This window comes from Lotus japonicus, chromosome 5 (genome assembly GCF_012489685.1).
Source record: "Lotus japonicus ecotype B-129 chromosome 5, LjGifu_v1.2".
NCBI classification, from domain to species: domain Eukaryota; kingdom Viridiplantae; phylum Streptophyta; class Magnoliopsida; order Fabales; family Fabaceae; genus Lotus; species Lotus japonicus.
In genome coordinates, this window is record NC_080045.1 from 55,802,591 (window position 1) to 55,826,483 (window position 23,893).

The 23,893-nt window shown below is 36.0% G+C and overlaps 5 protein-coding genes across 5 annotated transcripts; all 5 read left to right on the forward strand.

Moving 5' to 3' along the window:
* Positions 1-1,514: 1,514 nt before the first annotated feature.
* LOC130718510 (pectinesterase-like) lies at positions 1,515-3,847 on the forward strand. Its single transcript, XM_057569112.1, has 2 exons — positions 1,515-2,552; positions 3,042-3,847. Exons 1-2 carry the CDS (start codon positions 1,544-1,546, stop codon positions 3,731-3,733), a joined length of 1,701 nt encoding a protein of 566 aa, XP_057425095.1. The 5' UTR covers positions 1,515-1,543; the 3' UTR covers positions 3,734-3,847.
* A 795-nt stretch (positions 3,848-4,642) lies between these two features.
* Positions 4,643-5,421, forward strand: LOC130720622 (uncharacterized). The gene has a single exon (XM_057571291.1). It carries the CDS (start codon positions 4,726-4,728, stop codon positions 5,215-5,217), a length of 492 nt encoding a protein of 163 aa, XP_057427274.1. The 5' UTR covers positions 4,643-4,725; the 3' UTR covers positions 5,218-5,421.
* Positions 5,422-6,189: 768 nt separating this feature from the next.
* On the forward strand, positions 6,190-7,225 carry LOC130718228 (uncharacterized protein At5g01610-like). The gene has a single exon (XM_057568757.1). The coding sequence runs from the start codon at positions 6,422-6,424 to the stop codon at positions 6,935-6,937; it is 516 nt and encodes a 171-aa protein (XP_057424740.1). The 5' UTR covers positions 6,190-6,421; the 3' UTR covers positions 6,938-7,225.
* Positions 7,226-17,265: 10,040 nt separating this feature from the next.
* On the forward strand, positions 17,266-20,633 carry LOC130721148 (dolichol-phosphate mannose synthase subunit 3-like). Its single transcript, XM_057571890.1, has 4 exons — positions 17,266-17,505; positions 17,797-17,913; positions 18,153-18,260; positions 20,203-20,633. Exons 2-4 carry the CDS (start codon positions 17,812-17,814, stop codon positions 20,260-20,262), a joined length of 270 nt encoding a protein of 89 aa, XP_057427873.1. The 5' UTR covers positions 17,266-17,505; positions 17,797-17,811; the 3' UTR covers positions 20,263-20,633.
* A 2,229-nt stretch (positions 20,634-22,862) lies between these two features.
* LOC130720990 (uncharacterized protein At5g01610-like) lies at positions 22,863-23,692 on the forward strand. Its single transcript, XM_057571713.1, has one exon. It carries the CDS (start codon positions 22,950-22,952, stop codon positions 23,445-23,447), a length of 498 nt encoding a protein of 165 aa, XP_057427696.1. The 5' UTR covers positions 22,863-22,949; the 3' UTR covers positions 23,448-23,692.
* The last annotated feature ends 201 nt before the right edge of the window (positions 23,693-23,893 follow it).

The following is a 23,893-nucleotide window of genomic DNA, read 5'->3' on the forward strand; positions in this document are numbered from 1 at the left end:
AAAAATAATGTAAATGAAATATTACATTTAAAATAAGAATTTCAAATTGTTTATTAATAGTTGGAATTATAACTAATAATTACTAACACATATTTTTTCGTCCCTAAACTCTCTCTCTCTCTCTAAATTGATTTGAAGTGATATTTTCTTTTTGGTGCTTACAGGTATTCGATTGGAGACAATTATGTTTGAGTTGAGAACATTCACATGGTGATGAGGCTAATCTGATATCTTGTTTAAAGAGAATCAAACATATATGACTTGAACCAACCTCTCGTTAGTTGTAGCAGTGATATTTTATGATATCGTTAAGTAATCAATTCAATAATATTTGTCATATTTTAATTAAAGATTAAATTTTAAATATGTATTTTTCTAATATTATTAAAATAAATTTATTTTGAATTTCACAAAAAATGTCCATAATATTTGTTAGCTAGTTGTCCGAAAAAGGACCTTGTTTGTTAGTTGACTTTCTAACTTCTAATTAGTACTTGATATTTATGATAACTTCTCCACTCGTGTTCCAAACATCTTTATATGATCAACCACAATATTGTCAGTAATCTTTTCTTCTTGTTCTTCCTATAGTTTTCTCTTTGACTGGCTCTAGGATATCTTTTCAGATCACACTGCTGTGGCCTGTGAGAACAGTACACCTTAAGATACTAATTGTATGTGGTTAGGAGGTCCTTTTTGCAACTTTGTTTTTTAAGACTTAACTTTGATTCCTCCGTTGAGAACACGGCTTGGTTATCACAACCAACTTCATTCGTGGAATTTCCCTCTCATTTTGTGTTTCTATACATGCATTAAGCATATAATTAATTAAAAAAAATATTTTGACCCAAAAATGCTCAAAAGGAAATATTGAATTAGTTAGGTGAAGGCTAATAAAGTAATAAGAACTCAAAATAAATCTTCACCTAGCCAGGGCCAAAACTAAAGGCTGGAAGTAGTCAACAACGTAACTACCATAGGGGCTCAAAATGTAATATGTTATTTAGGCTTCAGCATGAGAAAAATGCCTAGGAAAATTAGAGAGTATTCAATAACTTATATATACATGTTATGGTCTATCCACTCACATTCTCGTTTTGTATTTCTATGTCTTGTGATTGTTGGGAACCAACCCCACCGTTGACAAACCAAACTAAGTTTTTTTTTGAGACTAAGATTATGTGCACGGCAATCAGATAAATTGTGTACCAAACTATCTCGGTAGCAAATGCAAACAAATAAATATAATCCCAAGAATGTTTGCATACATTCCTATTACATTAAACTTAACGAATGTTCCTCCTAAATCCATAATCGGTGAACGAGTTCGTGGCAGCCACGTAGGGAACCAACATCAAGGTTGCAAATGCAAATTCTTTCTAGTTGACTTCCAACAACAAGCAAACTAGTACCTTCAATCCCTCCCACTAATTAATACATTCTAATGAGACAAAAAATCCGTCCTCTATATAAACCCTGCTACTCATGCATCTTAAACTCATCCTTCTACAACAACCACTATTTCCCTTCATCTGAAAAAACCATGGCTCTCAAAAGCTTCTCCCTCTTGACATTTTTCATTTCCTATCTCTTTTCTTTCTTGGTCTTGGAGCTGGCATTAGCTGATGGAGGGTCATTACCCTCCACCATTCCACCCGAAACCATTTGCCAGTCCACCGGAGACCCTGCTTATTGTAAAAATGTTCTTGCCAATCAAAATGGCAACATCTTTGACTATGGCCGCATTTCCATTCGAAAGTCCATGTCTCAGTCCCGCAACTTCTTGAACCTAGTGGACTCATATCTTCAAGGTAGCTCATCTTTGTCTCAATCCACAGTCCGCGCCCTTGAAGATTGCAAATTCCTAGCAGACCTCAGTTCAGAATACTTATCAAACACCTACACTACAACAAATCAAGCTAGTGGTGTTCTTCCCGATTCTCAAGCGGAAGATTTCAAAACATTTCTCAGTGCCGTTTTGACTAACCAACAAACATGTTTAGATGGCCTTCAGACTACAACTTCTGATCCAAGAGTCAAGAACGACCTTTCATCGTCACTCTCTAATGACATGAAGCTTCACAGTGTCACATTGGCCTTGTACCTTAAAGGTTGGGCGCCTCAGAAGAATATCAAAACCTCATGGCCACAAAATGGGAGACATTTGAATTTCAAAAACGGTCGCTTACCATTGAAGATGTCGGACAAAGCACGTGCTATTTTTGATTCTGCTAGAAACCATGGAAGAAAATTACTTCAAACTAGCACTGGTGACGATAGTGTTGTGGTAAATGACATAGTGGTGGTTAGTCAAGATGGGAGCGGAAACTTCACCACTATCAATGATGCAATAGCTGCTGCACCTAATAACACAGCCGCAAATGGTGGTTACTTCTTGATTTTTATCAAACAAGGTGTGTATCAAGAGTATGTATCTATAGACAAAAAGAAGACGTACTTGATGCTAATTGGAGAAGGAATCAACCGAACAATTATAACCGGCAATCACAATGTTGATGATGGTTCCACAACATTCAACTCAGCAACATTTGGTAAGTAAAAGAAACAGTTATAAATCATTAAACAATACAGACACACACATATACCACATTTTTTTCTCCATCTTTACTTTTTTATCATATCATTTCAATTACCTTTTTCTCTTTTCTTCATTTCTAACTCCAGTGTATCTGTACCTACTAAATTTCTATCTTAAATTCTTCAAATCACATGATACTAAAGAAAATTGCCGGTAATTAATTTTTCAGTAGCTAATACACTAAAATCGGTTGCTCGCAGTTTAGCGACTGAATTCGCGAATGATTTTTTTTCCAATATGTCACTATATAGTAAATTTCTATTAGTTATATATACGATAATACTTACATAAATGTTGTAGTAAGTTTCCTTGATTTGTGGCATGAAAGCAATTTACGTATCAAGATAGTACATGTTATTTACAATAGAATTTTTATGTGGTAAAATTAATTTGTCAAGAAGTCAATTTAATTTGTGAATCGTTGATTTGTGTGCATTTGCAGCTGTAGTCGCTCCAGGGTTTGTAGGAGTTAACATAACATTCCGCAATACAGCTGGACCAAGCAAGCACCAAGCAGTTGCAGTGAGAAGTGGAGCGGACATGTCCACCTTTTACAGTTGCAGCTTTGAAGGATATCAAGACACATTGTATACACATTCTTTGAGGCAATTTTATAGAGAATGTGATATATATGGTACGGTTGACTTCATATTTGGAAATGCAGCTGTAGTTTTGCAAAACTGCAACATCTATCCACGCCTTCCACTTAGCGGACAATTCAATACCATCACAGCTCAAGGTCGAACTGACCCAAATCAAAATACAGGAACTTCAATACAAAATGCAAATATTAAGGCAGCTGATGATTTGGCTCCGAATGTTGGTACTGTGAGAACATATCTTGGGAGACCATGGAAACAGTATTCAAGGACAGTTTTCATGCAGTCCTTCATGGATAGTTTTATAAACCCCGCTGGTTGGAGTGAATGGAGTGGTGATTTTGCATTGAGTACCTTGTACTATGCTGAATATAATAACACAGGACCTGGTTCAAACACTTCAAATAGAGTGACGTGGCCTGGTTATCATGTTATCAATGCTACCGATGCAGCTAATTTTACTGTGTCTAACTTCTTAAGCGGGGATAGCTGGATTCCTCAAACTGGTGTTCCATACTCAAGTGGATTGATATAGTCAATCTTATTCTTTCAGAGAGTCAACTGGTTGTTCACTTATTTTGGATTTCAGAATTACATTCTTCTTCATGTTGTTTAAAAATGAATAAAGGTTCTATTATTCTGTTGTAAAGATTGTTATTAATATTAACTTTTATTATTGTTTTTGTTTGGCCGAAAAGTGAACATTGATTGTGCAGTTCAACCCATTCCCTTAAAAATGAGGCCGGCCCATGGCCCATTCCAGTAGAGACAAATCCTGATCTCTCACGTGCTACGCGAGTTCCTCGCATTCTTAGAATATTGACCCCCCCAAAAAAATAGTATTCTTATATATGCCAGATAATAATAAAGTTGGTATTGTTGGACCCAATCATTAAATAGTGGATTTTTTTTTGAAAGAAAATAGTGGATTAGAATGAATAAGTTTATATTTAGATTTTTTTGACTAATTTCTAAAAATTAACTGAAATAAACACATGTGATACAAAAAAAAATTGAACATACATATGTGATACAAAACTTGTTTCAATTTCATATAATAAGTGAAATAATCACTCCCATAAAAAAAATTCCAAAATTCCAAAGACAGGCTGGATTTGAACATTCACAATTAATTAAAAAAAATATAACCGAACGAGATAAGGTAATGGTTCAACATTTCGCTCCTTAAACAATGAGTTAGAGTCAATTTTCAACTCTTTATAATAGAAAAAATTATTAGCCAAGCCTCTTACCGCTCACGACATACTCGCATGGATGCGATGAATTAATGATTAATCTTAGGACCATCAATTACGGGGTACTTGATTAACACTGAAAAAATACATAAAATAATTGAAATATTTTAATAATACCAAAAGAAAAAAAGTCTCATAGCATAGTCCTCTTGGTTTATAACACAAGAATCTCCACTCTATATAAGAACCACATCTTCCAAACAAACAACCAAACAGGCAAAAATTCCGGGCCAGCAGCAACCTATTTTTTGTCAAACTCGCCACACCCACGATGTCTCCAATCAAATTTCTATGGATTGTGGCGGTGTCTCTGACAGCAGCATCATCACGCGCCGCCGCGCTAAGCGAGCCAGAAAACAAGCTAACAGCCTATGATGTGATGCAGGAGTACGGTTTCCCGGTGGGTCTTCTCCCCATCGGAGCTCTCGGCTACTCGCTCAACAGACAAACCGGCGAGTTCGCCGTGTATTTTGATGGATCCTGCAACTTCAACATCGAGTCGTATCGTCTTAGCTACAAGCGCACCATCACCGGAGTTATCACGAACGGGAGGCTCTACAAGCTTAAAGGTGTGTCCGTGAGGGTTTTGCTTCTGTGGCTTGATATTGTTGAGGTTAAAATCCGCGGTGGTGATGTGGAGTTTTCTGTGGGGATTGCTTCGGCGAATTTTGGAGTTGATAATTTCTATGAGTCTCCTCAGTGTGGGTGTGGGTTTGATTGCAATAATCTTCGGTTGAACGGTGAACTTTCTGCTTCAATTTAGGGTTAATTCAAATTCAGAGTACATTATTGGGGTTTGAGGAACCCTAGATCTGCATAAATTTCATGGTTGAGTAATCCAGCAGTGTAGATTTGTAGATTCATCAGGGTAGTGTTTGTTTGCCCTCGCATGAATCAGGCCTTTTGGTGGTTGTTTGTTGTATCAATTGTCTGAGAATTCAATGAAATTTCACTGTTGTTACTTGTATTCTTCTTTTGTCTTGTCTTGACCCTATCTATCACCCCATTGGGCTTATCGTTATTTTTACCTCCTTTTGACATGTATACCTATGTGTATGTGTGTCAAGAAATAATGTGTCATGTATTTTTTATGGCCTATTATACAACAATAATGTTTGGTGGGCATTCTAATGGTGTATACAGTAGGGTGAGATTGGAAAAAAGAGATATATGATGTGAGAGTATATGAAAGGTGTCTTGTTGTTCATCCGTTCATGGACTAATTAGACAGATGTTACATGTAGAGTTTAACATTGTTCTAGTTGTGTACTAGTTCCTTTGGTTTTATTAATTGGCCGGATACATTGCTTAGCTAAAGCTATAAATTCTATCTGTGTTCTGTGAGATGACATTGACTGTGTGTTTTGAATCAGGGGTGCCAAAACTCATGATAACATGATTTATGTTTAAATAGAAATGTAATTTGTGTAAAGATAATGTAGTGAAATCTAGTTATAAAATTACACATTTGACTATTAGTATGTTTTGATTAACTTTTTATCAGAATGAATTATGAAATTCAGAAGATAAGATAAGATAAGGTAGCTTTTTCTCTAGAATTGGTTGTGATTTATCTTGAACTGGTTTATGATTTTAGAATCAATTCAAAGAGTTTTCATGTGTTTGTAACTTTGTCCTAAATTTTAGGGATAGAATTAACCATGAAAAGTAACTGAAATTTAATTTTGAGAATGGATAATCAATTTAGATAAGAGAATGCTCATAGTGCTTGTGATCTGATATCTGTTCAAAGTTCAAACTAATCAGATAACCATATGTGATAGGCCTGAACCAAAGAATTGCAGATTATAAAGAGGTAGAGAAACAGAGAATTGCAACTACTAGTCAATAAGTCAAATCATAGGCAAGGGCGTCGATCCTCCACGAAGTTAGTTGGAATCTGCAATCTAGATAAAACCACTGATCTCACTCACTATTCAGTTTTCATCCCGCACCTAGAAAAAAAAATGGATATCAATTCTCACGCAATTGCACGCGCCACCGTCTTCCTCCTCTTGATCTTCTTCTCAACCCCACCACCCGCCGCCGCAACCACCACCACCGCCTTAACAGCATACGACGTCCTTCAACAGTACGATTTCCCAGTCGGGCTTCTTCCTACAGGCGTCACTGGCTATGAATTGGACGCTGCCACCGGGAAATTCAAAGCGTACCTCAATGGCTCTTGCTCGTTCGCGATTGATTCTTACGAGCTGAAGTACAAGTCCACCATAACTGGTGTTATCAGGAAAGGCCAGATCACTGATTTGAAAGGGATTGAAGTGAAGGTGTTTTTTCTGTGGCTGGACATTGTCACGGTTACTCGTGATGAGGGTGAGCTTCAATTCTCTGTTGGAATCGCTTCTGCGAATTTTGCTGTTGATAACTTTGATGAGAGTCCAACTTGTGGATGTGGCTTTGATTGTGTTGATGGAATTCGGAAGTTTGTGAACAAGTCACATGGTTTTCTGCTATCATCATAGTTAGGTACGCTTAATTGAATAAGAAACAACAAAAGTCTTATGATCCCACTATGATTTGTTAGATGTGTTGTAAATTATAATGTTAGGATCCTTCAACAACATAGCATCATGTATGGTGGATAATTTATTTGTGATTAGTCTGTTGGGATGAGAAGTGTGTTACAATTTGATTTTCCTCTGCTTTTTTATGTGCTTGTTCTGATGTGTGTTTGGTGCAGGGGGTGTTTACATGTTCTCATAGTGTTTTTCTTTTGTGATCATGTCTGTGGTCTCCATAAGTTTTAATTCCATGGTATTGTTGAACCTTCTTCTGGTTTAAGTACTAGCTAGCTAGATTTTGTAAATTAACAACGCAATCAATTCAATACATTAAGACTAAGTGTTTGGAAATTTGTATATCATGTTTTTGCTTAAACTAGGATTGTACCCGTGCGCTGCACGGAGTAGCAATTTTACAATTATTATTTGTTATGATTAATTATTTAATTAACGGATGGATATGGTTATTTTGGACGGTAAAGTTCTCACAGCCAACTATTAAAAGACAGTGTATTAACAGTAACTTAAATGCGATACATCTACTTAAGCTATAACAACCCGTGTCCGTTGATTCACGCTCTTTAACACTAATTTAAATGTAGAACAATCATTTTACTATTTATATATTACTAGTGTTCTTTACCCGTGCGTTGCATGGCGATTAATTTTATTGTAAAGATAAATCAGTAGTAATGTGTTTTTAACTTAGTTTAGTCTCTTTTCAGTAAGTATATATAGAAGATATGGAACATAACATATGTTACAAACATGTAGATGAATTGACCATAGTAAATATATTTATTCAATGAGGTTGTAGATACCTCACATGGACTACACTTGAATAGAAATAAAAAACACATTTTTAAGTAATGCATTACATGGAAATTGAAATAAGATAAAAATAACAATGACAGCAACATGAACCCTTATTCGAAATTGTAGTCCATGGTTAATGATAAAGACTTCATAACCGAGCTTGTTGTCAATCAAGCATATTTGTGCTATAGAACCTAGAAAGGAAGGGAAAATTATTAGTGTAATAATCAGTAACTAATACAAATATAAACTGTGTATAATTTGAAAGTGTAAGCTAACCTTATAGAAATGTCTATACACCTTCAAATTAGATGATCAATAACTTGCTTGATATCTTTTTATGTTGTAAAACAATAAAGAGATTAACCATATCAGTTTTTCTATTTCTACCATTGAAATTGAAATTAAATGTAAGATAAATAAACACTTACATGTCAAATATTATCGAAGACTTCTTGATACACTACGTTGCATGTAGTGTTAGTTACAACTCCTTCGTCATCTATGATGAGCATCTTCAACCCTTTTCTAGATTTAACTCTAGAAAGTGCAACATATAACTGCCCGTGAGTAAAGACAGGTCTTGGAAAATACAGTCCAACATGAGATAAAGATTGCCCCTGACTTTTATTTATAGTCATTGCAAAACATAGAGCAACAGGGAATTGTCTGCGCTGGAATTTGAATGAGATGTCAGAATTAGATGGAGTTAAGCTCATCCTTGGAATAAATGTTGTTTCACCCATATTGTTTCCATTCAAAACAGTAGCAACAATTATATATTTAGTCAAAGCATTGACTATCATTCGAGTGTCATTACACAACCCTGCAACTTGGTCTATGTTTCAAATGAGCATGATAGGGACACCGGCTTTCAGTTTAATTGCATGGTTTGGAATTCCAGAGCATTTGAAATCATTTAGGAATTCAGATGTAAACCATTCTGCATTGACACCCGAATCTTCGTCTGACTTGCACGGAGTATCACAACTCAAATATTCTGTTTCATCACCAGGAATCATTGCTAACATAAAGTTGTTGATTTCCTCTACACATTCAAGTGTTGGTGCAATGATCGCTCTTTCTTGAAAGAATGAATTTTTTTGCAAATTATTTGCAAGTTTTGGATATGCAAAATTAACTAATTCAAGCAACGGTTCCTTACACTGTTCAATAAGAAGATCTGGAGGAATCTCAATAAGTGTTTCTTCTTCATCAATCGTTTTAACTGTACCATCTCCCACTTGAAGCAACCAATCTGCAAACTCTTTTATTTCTGCTGCTGAAGAAGTCGATGTAGCATTTTGCAATCTCATATTAATAGTCAGCTTCATTACCTTGCAATGCTTCCACAAATATGAAGAATTGATAGCTGAACCGACAATTTCTGAACGACTTCCTTTGGAAATAACTGGAAGTATTTGTCTAAAGTCGCCTCCTAGTACCACAACTTTACCTCCGAATGGAATGTCATAACCATGGGTAAACTAAGTCTTCATAATGTCATTAAGAGATCTGTCTAAAGCTTCAAAGCAATGTTTGTTTAACATAGGTGCCTCATCCCAAATAATAAGACTTGCTTTTTTCAATAACTCAGCTTTTGGGGAACCGTGACGAAGATTACAGGTTGATATCTCATTTATTGAAATAAGAATAGAAAACCTTGAATGAGCAGTTCTACCTCCAGGTAACAATAGCGATGCAATTCCGCTAGATGCGACGTTTAAGACGATAAGGCCCCTTGAACGCAAAGCACAAATAATATATTCCAAACAAATGTTTTTCCCGTTCCTCCAAAACCATATAGAAAAAAGAATCCGCCGTTATCAGACAAAACAACTTCCAAAACATTCTTATAAACAATCTTTTGCTCTGAAGTAAGAGAACTGACCAATTCATCATGAATCTTTACCATTTCATCCCTATTATAATTCAACTCATTTGCAACGAATCTATTTTCAAAATTATGAATTTCTGAACATTTAGGGTATGGTAAACATGGAAATTCCTTGAGTGACCTTCCATTGCCTTGCAATATTTTTTCAATCTCAATCAGACATAAGTTCTGTAATTCTTCATCCTCTATACGAAGATCTGAAGGAAATTAAACGAAATAAGGCAAATAAATTAAATTAGAAAATAAAATTAAATGAGAAATATTGAATTTTTTTTTGTTAGGACTCCAATTACATAAATAATACAGTGTAAGGCTAGTCAAGACTTTCAAGATATCTGGATTTTTCATTCCTATGCTCCTTAGGAAATTTATTCTATGGAGTAATCCATCATCTATGTTGTAATGTAGAAGCTGAGGGTGTTTTTTTGACCATTTTCACAACACTATCTCTGGGTGCACCCAACTCTTTGCTAAGAAACATATATCGAGTATTCCATGAAATGTCAATGCGCTGGACCAGAATATGGGGATTCAGTAGAATGACTTTACCCAAATTTTTTTCATTAAGGCCGACTTCCTCAACTAAATATCTTACTGCCTCAACAGAACTTTTCTTACCCCCATTTAGAATTTTCATCTTTTGAAAGGGGTTGACATGCTTTAGCCCTTGGTTTTTTTGCACTGCTATTGACTTGTTGGGAGTGGTGTTTTGAAGAGATCTTTGCAGTACTTGAGAAAAAATTTCTTGAAATTGAAGGAGGTGTATCTAGAGCTTAAGTCTTGATATCTAAGGTAGAAGAATTGGGGTTGGATGAACTTGATGAGGTACCGCAATCTCTTCTATTTGATAATATTGCTTTTCTCTTTGCCCTAGCCTCAACAGAACCTACCTCCTGACCGTTTTGTTCAATGGTGTAGGTGAATGCACAATGCTGCCTACCACCGTGGATTTTATATATTTTTTGATACCAAATTTTAATTGATTCCCTAATTAAAAAGTAAAAAACTGTTAAATAAATGGAGTGAATTCTGACCTATAACTGTGGCCATATATTGTGAGGGATCCGAAATCTCTACACAATAAACTAATTCTGTTACATATCTGTGGCCATAACTTATGGGAAATTTACTTCAAATTAATTTTTAAACCATAGGAGTGAACACTTAATGATTTCATCTTTAAGTTGTAGGTACCCAACTTTTTTATTTTCAATTGTCATGTTGACTTTCCAGATTGAAGATTTCTTAGCAAAGATTGGAATCGGTATATCAGAGTCTTCCTAACGGTCGCATAAATCTTACAACCCTGAAATTCATTAAAATGAGAACATAAGAGATTTATAGATTAAGCAAAAAAGGACGTAAAACATGATGTTTATGTGAAAAGTGATTTACCTTGTCATCCATAAGAATCATGTCCATGGAAAATGAAAGCTTGGATCCATATAAGCTCGGACTAAGCCACATCGATGGTGGCGAGATCGTCGATTACCATTCGAACAAAGTATATCTCAAAACTAATAGTTGGTGGGAAAAAATTATGAAATTGAAGAATACCATGAGGTGATTTATATAGGAATTTGAGAATTAGGGTTACTGGTATAATCATCTTAAAAAAGGGGACAAAAAAGTAACGAAGACATTAGTTTGTAACGAAAAAATAATTATATGCGGAATTGAAGGTTCATATTCATTCTTGACTTTTGCTTGTCACGATTAAACGCATAGCATTTGGTGTATATTTGACAGAATTCAAATTTTCCATGTAATTATCATTAATTCCACCATTTTAAATAAGAAATGATTTAAATATGAATAGCATCTCGGCATTTTGGTCAATGAAATTAAAGTCTTTACACAATATGCCTTCATTTTTTTATTCAATGTTATGCGTACACCACTTAATTTTATTGTGGTGTATATTTGACAGAATTCAAATTTGCCATGTAATTATCATTAATTCCACCATTTTAAATAAGGAATGATTTAAATATGATTAGCATCTCGGCGTTTTGGTCAATTAAATTATTCTCTTTACACAATATGCCTTCAATTTTTTAATTCAATGTTATGCGTAAACTACTTAATATTATTGTAATAATGATTTGGTCAATGTATTTACACATTTTGCATTCAATTTCATTTAAAACATATTAGGAAAATTATTCAGTTTTTATTGGTTGCAAAAGAAGTCAAATAATTCGAATTTTTCATGCTTACACAGAGCTGGAATTATTTGCTGATTAATGGAAATAATAAATTGTTGATGATGTAAACCCCTCCTCGTTAAGTTTATCGTGTGAATGCAATAAATTGTGAGTCATAAACCATAAAAACAAAATCATTAAGATTTGATTATTGGGCCTCCATTTAAAAACTGAAATTAAATTGGGCTTCTATTAATTTGGTCCAAAACAATCAGAAGGTGACACTTGTCATGTAAAGAGGGGGGGTGTTGGAGAGTAAATCTTGAAGTGCCAAGTCATGGAGGTGGGGCTCACAGCCTTCCTCTTTTCTAAAGTATATAGATTAGAGAGATTTTCTTTTATGAGGATAGTCAAACAAAACATGGTCATTAGATCAAATAATGAATGATTGCGATTGAAATGTATTTGTTTTTTGGTACATTGAAAAGATAAATTACACCCTTCAAGAATTAAATAATGTACCTCTCTCACCCAACTCATATGTCCCTTTTAACACTTGAGCTATCATTCACGAACCGATTAAAATGTATTTGATGGTCATCCTATTTTTGTATCAAAATTTAAAATTTAAATATTACCACACGTTTTGCAAAAATGAGGACGTATTCCACAATTTTTTCCAGGGAGGGACTTATATCATATGGCGAGACAAAGACTGAGACCAATTTGAGGATTAAGCCTATTTTATAAGCATAAGAAATATTTTAAATTGTATAACTTGTAAAAAGTGGGTGAGTGGGTCATGTGTTTATTAAAAAAAAACATAAAAAAAGAAGGGCCGGTATCAGTGTTATTAAACTCGGCCCGGTGATGGACTCGTTCAGGGCACTGGGCTAATGGATTAATGGTCTGACCACTAGGTCACTGGTTGAACCGCTTGACTCGGTTTACATTAAAAAATTCATAATGCATTTAATATTTTATCTTGTCAATTATTTATTAATAATTCTATTTTGGGTTAAAAACTATAACCGTCCCTGAACTTTGAGCGAGATTTGAAAACCGTCCTTTGCCGGAAAATTATCTGAAAACCATCCTCGGACTTTCAAAAACAAATTGGACCCGTCCTTCCGGCCACCATAGCTCCGGCAAGCCGCTTATGTGGCATTCCACGTCAATTAATGAGATGACGTGTATTTTTTTTAATGATTAAAAAACAAAAATATTAATAAAAACAAAATCTCCTTAATCCCTAACCTAAATCCCCAAATACCATCTTCTTCTCATGTGCGTGTTTCTTATCATCTTCTCTTGTTAGTGTTTCTCATCTTGTTCTTCTGTTCTTATTCCTTCTTCTCATTCCTTTACTGTAATTGCTCAAATCCTTCCCCTTTTTCCTGCGTTCTATTCTTCTCCTTCCTCTTCGCGTTTATCTTTTCTTCTTTCCTTCTCCCTTTTTTTTCCTGCGTTCTGGTCCTGTTCGTGTTCCTATCTTCTTCTTCTTCTTCTTGGGTTTTGGATTTTTTGCTTTGCTTCTTTGATCTGAAGAGGTTTGGGGTGGTGGGAGTAAAGGTGGTCGGTTTCTGCTCTGGTGGTGGGTATGAGTTTCTGGGTTGGTGAGGTTGGGGGTGGTGGGTTTGTGCTGTGGTGCGTGGGTGTGGTGGTTGTGGGTATGGGTTTCTGGGTTGGTGAGGTTGGAGGTGGTGGGTTTGATTGTTGTTTTAGAGTTAATTAGAGATTTAGGGAATCAAAGGGGGTTTAGGGTTAATTTGGGGTTTAGGGGGCTTAATTTAGGGTAATTGGGTTAAATAAAAAATTAGGATTTTTTTTAATTTTAAATAAAAAAAATTACACATAGGCTCATTAATTGATGTGGAATGCCACATAAGCGGCTTGCCGGAGCTATGGTGGCCGGAGGGACAGGTCCAATTTGTTTTTGAAAGTCAGAGGATGGTTTTCAGATAATTTTCCGGCGAGGGACGGTTTTCAAATCTCGCTCAAAGATTAGGGACCGTTATAGTTTTTAACCCTTCTATTTTTAATATCTCTCGTATTTGTATATATATATATTTTTTTGGTAAATGTATTTGTATATATTTATACGTTAGGATTAGAATGGAAGAAATAAGATTATTAAAAAAACATTTAAGAAACAGACTTTATTAAAAAAAAAAGTTGGTAGCCTGGTACGTAGTAGCAAAGCATTAAGTAGAGAAAGAGTAAAAGGTGTCAAAAGAAGGTCTGTACAGCAAGCAATAGGTGTCAAAAGGTTTTCTTCTTAACAATAGGTCCTTATCTTTTTAAAATTTCCATCTAAAACCCAAAATCCTCTCTCCAAGAGAGAGAAAAAGGAAAAACCTAATATTGTTGTTGAATAGTCCAGTGAGGGAAATTGGAAGAATGCTTCAACAATGGCGATCTTCAGGTTCTCAACGCAATGGTCAACAACGGCAAGGCGAACACCATAGCACGAACCTTCCTAACCTAAACAACAACAACCACCGCCACAACACCTACCTTCTTCCCATTACGCATCACCCTCTTTCCGTTGCCCTCTCTTCCTCACTTCTCCACCGTGGAAGCTCTCTCAGTCCGCCCCAACGGCGTCGTTTATGCGCCTATGCCGATTTGGGGATTTCGATGGCAATTGGCAAGCACTGGAGAATCCGAGAATGGAGATGGTGCCTCTATTGGCTATTGCGCTGTTGTCCCTGTTTTGCTTCTACAGTTCTACTCTTTTTTTCCTCTCCCCTGTTTTCTCTTCTGCGCTGTCCCTGGCAAGCACTGCACTTCTGCTTTGCTTCTTCCCTTTGCTCTTCTGCGTTTCTGCTTTACTCTTCTTCTTCAGTTTTTTGTTGTTGATAAATTCCAGAAAACCAGGGGTGGCTAAGCAGGGTGAAGTCACCCCTGTGCCTCAATTGTCCACCCATATTTGCCATTGTGAGGGGTAGCTGAAAGAGAGTTAACTGAAATTAGTGGGGACTGGATGAGCAAAGAACGTAAAAGCAAAGCCACAACAAAGGGATCAATTTATAAGCAATTTTTTTTGCCCTGCATCAAATCAAATGAAATCAACAAAGCTGTAAAGGAAGGTTGAGGGGAGGTAGGGTGTAGGCACACAACCTGTAAAGCAGAAAAACCAACTGGTTTTGGGAGCTTCAAGGTACCTACGAAGCATGACCCACGCAGCTATAGGAAAGAAGGCTGATAACGCGATGGAGGAGGAAGGCTGCTACAGAAAGGACGATCCAGCTGTGACTATAGCAGATAGGATGCATGATAGGTGTTGTCCATGAATAGTGCAGTCAACACTTTAAATTAAAGTTAGTAGATAAGGCCCATTAGTTTTACCTAGGCCCAAAAGCAACGAAATGATAACAAAAAAAAATGGTGCACTATGAACAGTGAAATTGCACCTTGCATTTTAAGTTAGTAGATTATGGGTTCAAAGATTCTGCAGTGCAAAATCAATCACACTAATATGACCGATGATTTGCAAAAGGCAATAAGTATTATAAGTGGATTCCATGTTGGTCAGCCTAATCTTCCATAACATCACTATAAGTTTGCTAATTACAAGCAACTATTATCTTGGAAGGCTAACATAAAGACTTCATCAAGGCATGATGTCTCGGATATGACAATTTCCACGCTTATAAATACAGGTTTCACAATACATTTGCATGGGCATAGCTCGTTTTGTTATCTCATTGTTTTTCTATGACTTTGACTTTCTCTCTAAACGCTATCATATTAGCTCTAATATTAACTTCTACATCGGAGTGTCTTTGTGGGAATCCTCTCTCGTTGTCTCAACGCTTGACCACCGTGCTGGAAGATCTTTTAGGACCGTGCACCGCTGTGAAAGATCGATAGCATCTTGCAGCTATAACTTTGGAAGAACATGTATTACATAGAACCGACCTTTATATGTGTATTAGTAATTTTAATAAAATTCAAATGATTGTGTTCATGGTGTGTCTATCTCACCCTAAAGTTGAACCTTTCTTTAAAGGAAAAAAAAAAAACATACATGTCTTTTCATATAAGTTTGGTTTAATCGTTAATCAAAATTACTTAAATCGTTGAGTTTGAAAAGACAATACATCACAAGTTCACAACCACCACCCAATTCCACCTTATGAAATCATCGTGTGCCTTATCATTTTCCTAGCCAACGTGAGTGAGTTGGGCGAGAGAGAGATATATATATGTAAATGAGGAAATTGAGGATTTGAGTGAGGATTTGAGCACATCTCTATTAGAGAATGAAATGTGTGTGCAAACACCTTAAATCTACGTTGTTAACTGCATCAACGTTAGACTCAACCACCACAAAGGTGAACCACTATCGCGTGCAATATCCCCATTGTCAATCTCGAAGTATCAAAGAAGGGAATACATGTATGTGTGTACAACATTGTCATACATCAATATAAGAGGAGGCTTAGGTTAGGGCTCTGACATTCTTATTATGAAGAAGAGGCTTTAGTAAGGCGAGCCCTAGCTTCCTATCATCATTGCCCAACCACAAAGATTGACGCAAAGCAAGGAGGTACTTCACTGCTTCATCAAAAGACTCCCTATTTATCCACTTTGTAAGTTTTCCTTCTTCACCTTCAATGATTTGCATCAGTCAAATATCAATTTTTAACACCGTAGCCACCTCCCCAATCTTACTTCATACCCCCTCCACGGTTAACCTATGCAACTGTCATCCAGCACTAGTTAGCTACACACTTATTACCCCCTTCCTCTCTACCCTCTTCCTCTTCCTCCTCGCATCACTTCGAAACCTTCTTCCTCCAAACCCCCTCCTCTCCTCCCAGTGGATTTGTGGTGGTTGGAGAAGGAAGAGGAAGAAAGGAATAAGAGGGACTCGAGGTAATTAAAAAATTTGGAGAACTAAAACATGTAGAAGCTTGTCCACGGAGACACCATTTAACTAATTAGGTTCACCATGTGAGATGATGATTGAACAAAATATGAGTCATGTAAACAAAACAACGTCACTTATCATTATTTTTAAGATTTTATAGGGACCGATTTAAATTCACATATATTTTATAGGAACCAAAAACATATTTAAGCTAAAAAAATTGGTAGTCACTTTTTGTAATTTATTACTCCCTCCGTTCCCTATTATAAGTCACAAATAACTAATTCTCTTAGATTAAGAAAAGTAGTTACTAGTAATAAATTTGTAAAAAAAATTATTTATTTTCCTAGATTACCCTTATTTACCTTCCTATAATTTTCTCTCTCTCCAAGTTAATACTTCTAAAGCTTATCATCTCTTTCATATTAAATATGAGGGTGAACTTGGAAAAAATTATTTAATGCTTCCTAGATATTAGAAAGTGACTTATATTTTGTAACAAATGTTTTTCAAAATATGTGACTTATAATAGGGAACGGAGGGAGTATCCATTTGTTGTAATTAAAACTGCAGCGTTTTGTTTTGCCGTGTACCAAAAAAAGTGCAGTGCTTTGGATCCTCAGCCGCGAGTTGCCGCCGGAAAACCAACAACGACCCATTTCCGACACTGCAGAACGTTCGACGCCGCTGCACTAGAAATTCGATCCCGTATCTTGTAGAACTCCGATCAGCGGAGAGCAACAACCCCATTCCCAACGAGCTTGTTGCCTCAGCGTGAACCAGCGAGAAAGTAAGCAACAGCCCCTTTGACATTCGGTGCTGCATTTGATTAGCAATTTGTTGTCTTCACTATGTGGATTTCTATATTTGTAGGTTGTCGATCTATTCAACACTGCTAGGTTTTTGGGATTAGATTTTCATTTCTGCTAACTTCTTTCTGTTTTATCATGATTTCTAGATTCTTGTTTTGAAATTTCAATTCATCAACTTATGTTAATGTTTTGAACTTATGTTTTGTTTTCAAGCAATTACAATTTACAAGTGTAACCACTTATTGTGTACACAATTGATATAATTCCAGGACTCAGGTTGATAAATGAAGCATATTGTAAAGATTTTGACGTTGATAATGACCATCACTGCTTTATGGATTGGCCTTCTACAAACCTCTATGATTCCTCAAAGTCATACATGGTTGGTATGTATTCATGTTATCATATGTTTGATTTTAATCGTCTAAATAATTTATTTGGTTTTTGGTACATAATTGTTTTGAGGGGTTACTGGCAGCTGGATTCAAACCTAAGAAACCTTACAAGCAAAGTGCTTCCATCTTTTCCAGATGATCCGACCCTCTTGGCGCTTTTTTTTTTTTAAATAATGAAATTATAATCCACACATAATGCTGACAATGCCTTGTTTCTGTCCTCTGTGCAGCTCCCGATCTATTTTGTAGTGTCTTTAGGATGTTATGGTCTATTAATGGTTGGAGTTGGTCTGATGAATTTCCGGACCTGTCCTCAAGAAGCCCTCTTGTTGCAGAAGGTATTCTTCTACTTCTTTTCTTCATAGAGATTGTATTTTTAATAGTTAATGCAATGGTTTAATTTGTGCTTATGTGGTACGTATGGGTAAAGGAGGAATGTTGTGTTAGGGATGCAGAAGCCAACTTAAAACTGACCGCAGCTTTAATATGGATCAAGTGATCTACATAACCGACCTCACTTAGTGGATTAAGACTTTCGTTATTGTTATTGTTTATTGGTGTAGTATCTATTGGATATGGGTGTTCCTAGATGTGTGCACATGTGGAGTTTACTCTGTTGTACGATTGTGTGTGTATGCATTAAAGTAATTTTAGGATTGGAAAGATGATTATGCTTAACTCCAGCATGCGTATTTGGATAAAATTAGCATCTTTTGAGGTTCATCCAACCTGGGAAATTAGCTATTGTTGTGGTTATTGTTATGAAAGAAAGGACGGGATATCCTTTTAATTTTATAAAAGAGAAGGGAAAATGTGAGGGTGAAGAAGAAAGTCGTAAGGATGAATAAACAAGATTATTATAAATTTCCCAACACACCATATCAAAGAAGTCTCCTCACACATACTAGCTTTAGTGTATGTTTGGAGACCAGTTGAGTTCTCCATAAGAAGAGTTTCGTTCACTTTTTGCCTCGCAGTGAGTTCTAACGCCCGTTAGGAGCACACATTTTTCTGTTAGTCACCTGTCAAGAACCAATTATCCCAAAAGCTTAAGTTGTTGGGTAAGGTCACATGAATGGTTAAATTTCTAACATGGCCCCTCATGCAAGACCACTTAGGCTTGAAGTGTGAACAATGCACATTCCCACATACCATGTGCTGACTTATTTTTTTATTAGAAGAATTGGGGGTTGGCAAGGATCAAACTGTAGGACACATGAATGGTTATATTTCTAACATCACCTAATCTTTTCCCTTTATATTACACTGTTTTTTTCTAATGAAATGTTTTATAATTTTTCTTTATTATATTGAAATGTTTTCTACAAGAATAAGAAATCAGAGACTCCACTATACTGATATCAATGCCGCTAGGGTAGTAGGGTGGCCCTCATGATTATAGTTTGAACTTTGAAGCATGGGGCATGAGTCTCGGTTGTTCTTTGTTATAACTTTTACCACTGTAGTTGGTGTTATTTTAACCACCTAGATCCTTTCCTTCTTCCCTCGTATTGAACATTTTGAACATAAAACATTGGTGAAGAATCTGGACTGTATATTTGAGTGCATTTGCTGTTTTGCTAATGCAATATGCAAGAAGCTTCAGATACATTAAGTATTTCATGTTTTGCACATTACATACCTAGATTATGATTCACATCCCTTTCTTTTGCAGTATAAAAATGTGTCTAACACCCTCTAAGTCTGTAACGGACCATTGTACTCAGCATTATTGAATAAAACTTTCTGTCACTGATACACTGTAATATTTCAATGCCAAGCTCTGATGTACTGCACTACTGGGATAAACATTTGAATAGTTCATGTGAATTCTAAGCAGTAAATGACTGTATTTTGTTCCTTTGAAGAAAAGAAAAAAACAGAAAAGAAAGGAGAAAGAATGCATGTGATTCAGATCATCAAGGAACCAACTCACAGTTTGATTCCTCGTGTGTATATGCTTTTTAGTAGACCTTCTTTCCATATGTTTGTTGAAAGTAAATTTTATCAGTTAACTGGTAATGTATGAGTTCTGTGCTGCCTGTATCCAATGCCAAATTTGCACTGAATCTACTGGTTAGAATATGATTTTGCTTCCCCGAATCTTAGCTCTTCATTTTGGTGGTTCAATTTTCATATTGAGTTGCCAATGTTATCTCTCCTGATTCAACTTGAACAGTTAAATAAAATTTATCACTACGACCAGATTATATAGCCTATTTTGCTTCTGCTGTTTCTGGCATGTCTGCAAACAATCTTGCTTATTTTGCTTCTTTTCAGGACATTGTTGAGGCCAAGGAATACTTGAAGCAAAGAGGAGTCGATGTTAGTACCATTTGATGCGGTCTCAAGTCTTCCATGAAGTTTCTAATTAGCTGCTGATGATTAATTTCTTGATTAAGCATTAGAAGGAATTTTGGTGTTTTACATGTACTCTTGGAATTCAACTAATGGTACATGTACTCTTTCTATTTGGTTTCTCTGTTGATGGTTTTGTTAAGTTTTGATTGCAAACTTTTATCCTTTGGGAGCACATGAAACTAAGATTAAACCACGATAGCTCACTTAGGCTTGATAGCCATGTTTGGTTTCAACATCGCATAGGAGTGTATGAAGTCGAGACTTTATTGTAGATATCCTATCACGTTGGAATATATGTTTGGATGATAGTAAAAGTGGATCGAAAAGGGAAGATTTGTGAGTAACAATAACCTTTGTTCATGTTAGAACTTAACTGTAGCACCTGCACCCTACAATGAGCAGAAAATTTGTTGTTTGATTGACACTGTGGATGTGTCTCTCCATGTCGATCTGTATTAAGAAGCATTTTATCATTTTCCCTTTTTGATTAAGTTTGAATGTCATTGATTGTGGAATCTATTTGAATGTCATTGATTATGGAAACTATTTCCTTTGCTGTTATGTGTTGAGGTTTATCTGTAATCAGTACTTTGAGGCAAAACGCTGGCAAGTGGGAACGGGGATGCTAGTGCTGATGTCTCTTCCAGACATTGTGGTTCCATCCTTTGCGAATGTTAGCTGCAGTATTCAAGAGCAGAAGGTCAAACTTGTTCACACCCTTGGCTAAGTTAATGTTTCTGTGGATTTCTTATAGCAGGGTGCCCTGTGTGTTGAAGGTTTATCAACTTGGTTTAAGGGTAGCTGCGTTTTGCAGCTGGGAAATTGGGAAGGAGATTCACCATGCCTCCACATTTTATGGGGGATGGTAGTGATATAGAGAGGGGAGGAGCCGCATCAGATGATGCAAACTGCTGTAAGTGTGTGTATGCTTGGAAACGGCAGCTCAAAATAATAGATGGAACCCTAAACAAAACAGCTGCCATACTTTATGGAGGCTTATGGCAACGAGTGGAAGCTCTGATGTCCATGAAAACGAGTTAGCGCTCAACGACAACTGGAACGCTAAACAAAACAACCACCAACCTATATGGAGGCCTGCTGTGGCGAGTGGAAGCTCTGGCGGCCATGAAAACGGGTTAGCGCTCAACGACAGTTGGAACCCTAAACAAAATAGACTAAGAGAGAACCTGCCCAACGAAGAATAAACTTGGGCTAGGTGAACTGCAAGTCGGCTGCCTCTGCCTCTAAACTTAGTTGTAGTGTTACTTTGGACATCAGACACTAAAACAAAGCAGATCAACACTCAACGACAGTTGAAACCATAAACTAGCATGAGAAACTTAAAATACGAAGATGTGATGAACACCGCCAATGAACAGACCACCATAGGTTCGATGAATCGGTTGTGGTTAATATGCTGAAGCAAGACCCCCTAAGATCACGGAAGATGATATCGCTCTGTTATTATTTCAAAACTATAAGAACTCTAAATAACTTATTGATACTTGATTAATTATTATTGATTCATAAATATAGTATTTTAAGATAAATTTCTAGAGATTTTCCAGTCAACTATAAAGTCTAAACAATAAAATCTTATCTTATCATAACCTACCATAACATAGTCGTAAGACTATCTTTAATGGTGTTGAAAGGGGGGTGTTTAGTGTTGAAAGGGGTAAATAATGGTGTTGAATTGAAGTGTTGAAAGTTGAAAGGGGGAGAGAGGAGTTGGAAAAATTCAACATAGTTGAAACCTGCGTGTGGGACCCAATGGAGAGAGAGGGGCTGCAGATCAACACGTGGCTCCGTTTGATTGGTCCGAACGATTTTCGTTTATCCTAATCTTTCCAACTCAATTATTTCATTCAAAAAAAAATTTAAAAAATATATTTTTTTACCAAAATTCATGATTTTTTTTCTCTATAAATAGAGACTTGGTTCGTTTGATTTGGACACAGAAAAAAAAACCAAGTTTTCCATCATCTTATTCATCTTATTATCTTTCTATTATCCCCTTTGCTTTGAAATAAAATATATTATTGTGTGTTTAGTTTCTTTTCTTCCATTTGAAGTTAATAAAATAAAATAAATTATTGTGTATATTTTTTTAAAAAAATATTAAATTGTTAAGTGTTTTAATTTAATTTACGTTAAAAAAATATTACGTTAATTTAATTTAATTTAAAAAAATAAAAAAACATTAAATTAAATTAAATCGATAATAGTTTATTTAATTTAATTTTTATCGAAAATTTTAATTTTATGAAATCATAAAAAAAAAAATATAAAATTAAATCAAAATATGAAATAAAAAAAGTGGTGGGGTAGGGGGTAGGATGTTGAATGAAAAACCATTGGAGTAGGTAAAAGTTGAATGAAGTGTTGAACTGGAGAGAGAAGGTGATGTGAAGTGTTGGGAAGAGAAAAAGTGGAGTGTTGAGGGTGTCGAATGTTGAAAGTTGAAACCATTGGAGATGGTCTAACAATATAAAATCTAATCCTAACAAATCATATCCTATTTAACAAATCGCTCATCAAAATATATCATAATAAATATCCTCTAGCAAATATCTCAACAATATTTATAATTTCACATGAGTGTCCCAACATAATTAACCAGTTCAGTTTCAATCCAATTCCAATTTTCCAATAATAGGGTGCAGATGATGCCTGCGACCCTTCTCCTCCTTCTCCTCCTCTCGGTGCCGCTTCTCTCCTCCGCCTCCTCCGCCGCTGCACCGTCAGCATACGAGGCGCTAGCAGGTTTCAACTTCCCGGCGGGCCTTCTCCCCAAAGGAGTAACAGCCTACGAACTCGACGAATCCACCGGCAAATTCCGCGCAGATCTGAACGGTTCCTGCAGCTTCACCCTCGAGGGTTCATACCAGTTGAGCTACAATTCAACCATCACCGGCCGCATATCGGACAACAGGCTCACCGATCTGAGGGGAATCAGCGTCAAGGTCCTCTTTTTCTGGCTCAACATTCTCGAGGTGGTTCGGAGCTCCGATCAACTCGATTTCTCCGTCGGTATCTCCTCTGCATCTTTTCCCTTAGATAGCTTTTTCGTTTCCCCCATGTGTGGTTGTGGATTGGACTGCGATTTGATTCGAATTAGGAAATTCAAATCGGATAGAAACCCTTCTCTTTCCTCTTTCTAGAAGGAAAAAAAAACTGTATATCAATTTCAATTATATGATTCTGTTATGTTGTTCAGTGCTGCAGGGTGCTTCTTCACTATATAGTCTGAGATGTCATTGTAATGTTTAGTACAATGTTCATTGTTAGTTATAAGTTAGGGATATACTTTGTGTAATTTAGTACCCCTTTGTTTGTTGTCTCTTGTTGTTGTATGTTGATTCAAGCATGTAAGATAATATATTTGTGCCAGTTTTGTTTCATGGTATCATCTGTTTTATTGGTTGAGCACTATGTTATATAATTGATTGATTCTTAAGCTAGCCAAAATCAATTGAGAAGAAATTTATGTGAATGAATAGCTTTGGAGTTGATAAGCTGATGATACAATGCAAGCATACTATATAAATCTGTTTACATCATTTGGAATTTGCTGTCATGAATAGCTGAAATGCTGATGGCATTAGCC

Bases quoted from the DNA above. Each gene is read 5' to 3' on its own strand.
- LOC130718510 (XM_057569112.1), top strand. From the start codon at position 1,544: ATGGCTCTCAAAAGCTTCTCCCTCTTGACATTTTTCATTTCCTATCTC. The intron at 2,553-3,041 runs GTAAGTAAAAGA...GTGCATTTGCAG, and splicing joins ATTCAACTCAGCAACATTTG to CTGTAGTCGCTCCAGGGTTT.
- LOC130720622 (XM_057571291.1), top strand. From the start codon at position 4,726: ATGTCTCCAATCAAATTTCTATGGATTGTGGCGGTGTCTCTGACAGCA.
- LOC130718228 (XM_057568757.1), top strand. From the start codon at position 6,422: ATGGATATCAATTCTCACGCAATTGCACGCGCCACCGTCTTCCTCCTC.
- LOC130721148 (XM_057571890.1), top strand. From the start codon at position 17,812: ATGAAGCATATTGTAAAGATTTTGACGTTGATAATGACCATCACTGCT. The intron at 17,914-18,152 runs GTATGTATTCAT...TCCTCTGTGCAG, and splicing joins CTCAAAGTCATACATGGTTG to CTCCCGATCTATTTTGTAGT. The intron at 18,261-20,202 runs GTATTCTTCTAC...GCTTCTTTTCAG, and splicing joins AAGCCCTCTTGTTGCAGAAG to GACATTGTTGAGGCCAAGGA.
- LOC130720990 (XM_057571713.1), top strand. From the start codon at position 22,950: ATGATGCCTGCGACCCTTCTCCTCCTTCTCCTCCTCTCGGTGCCGCTT.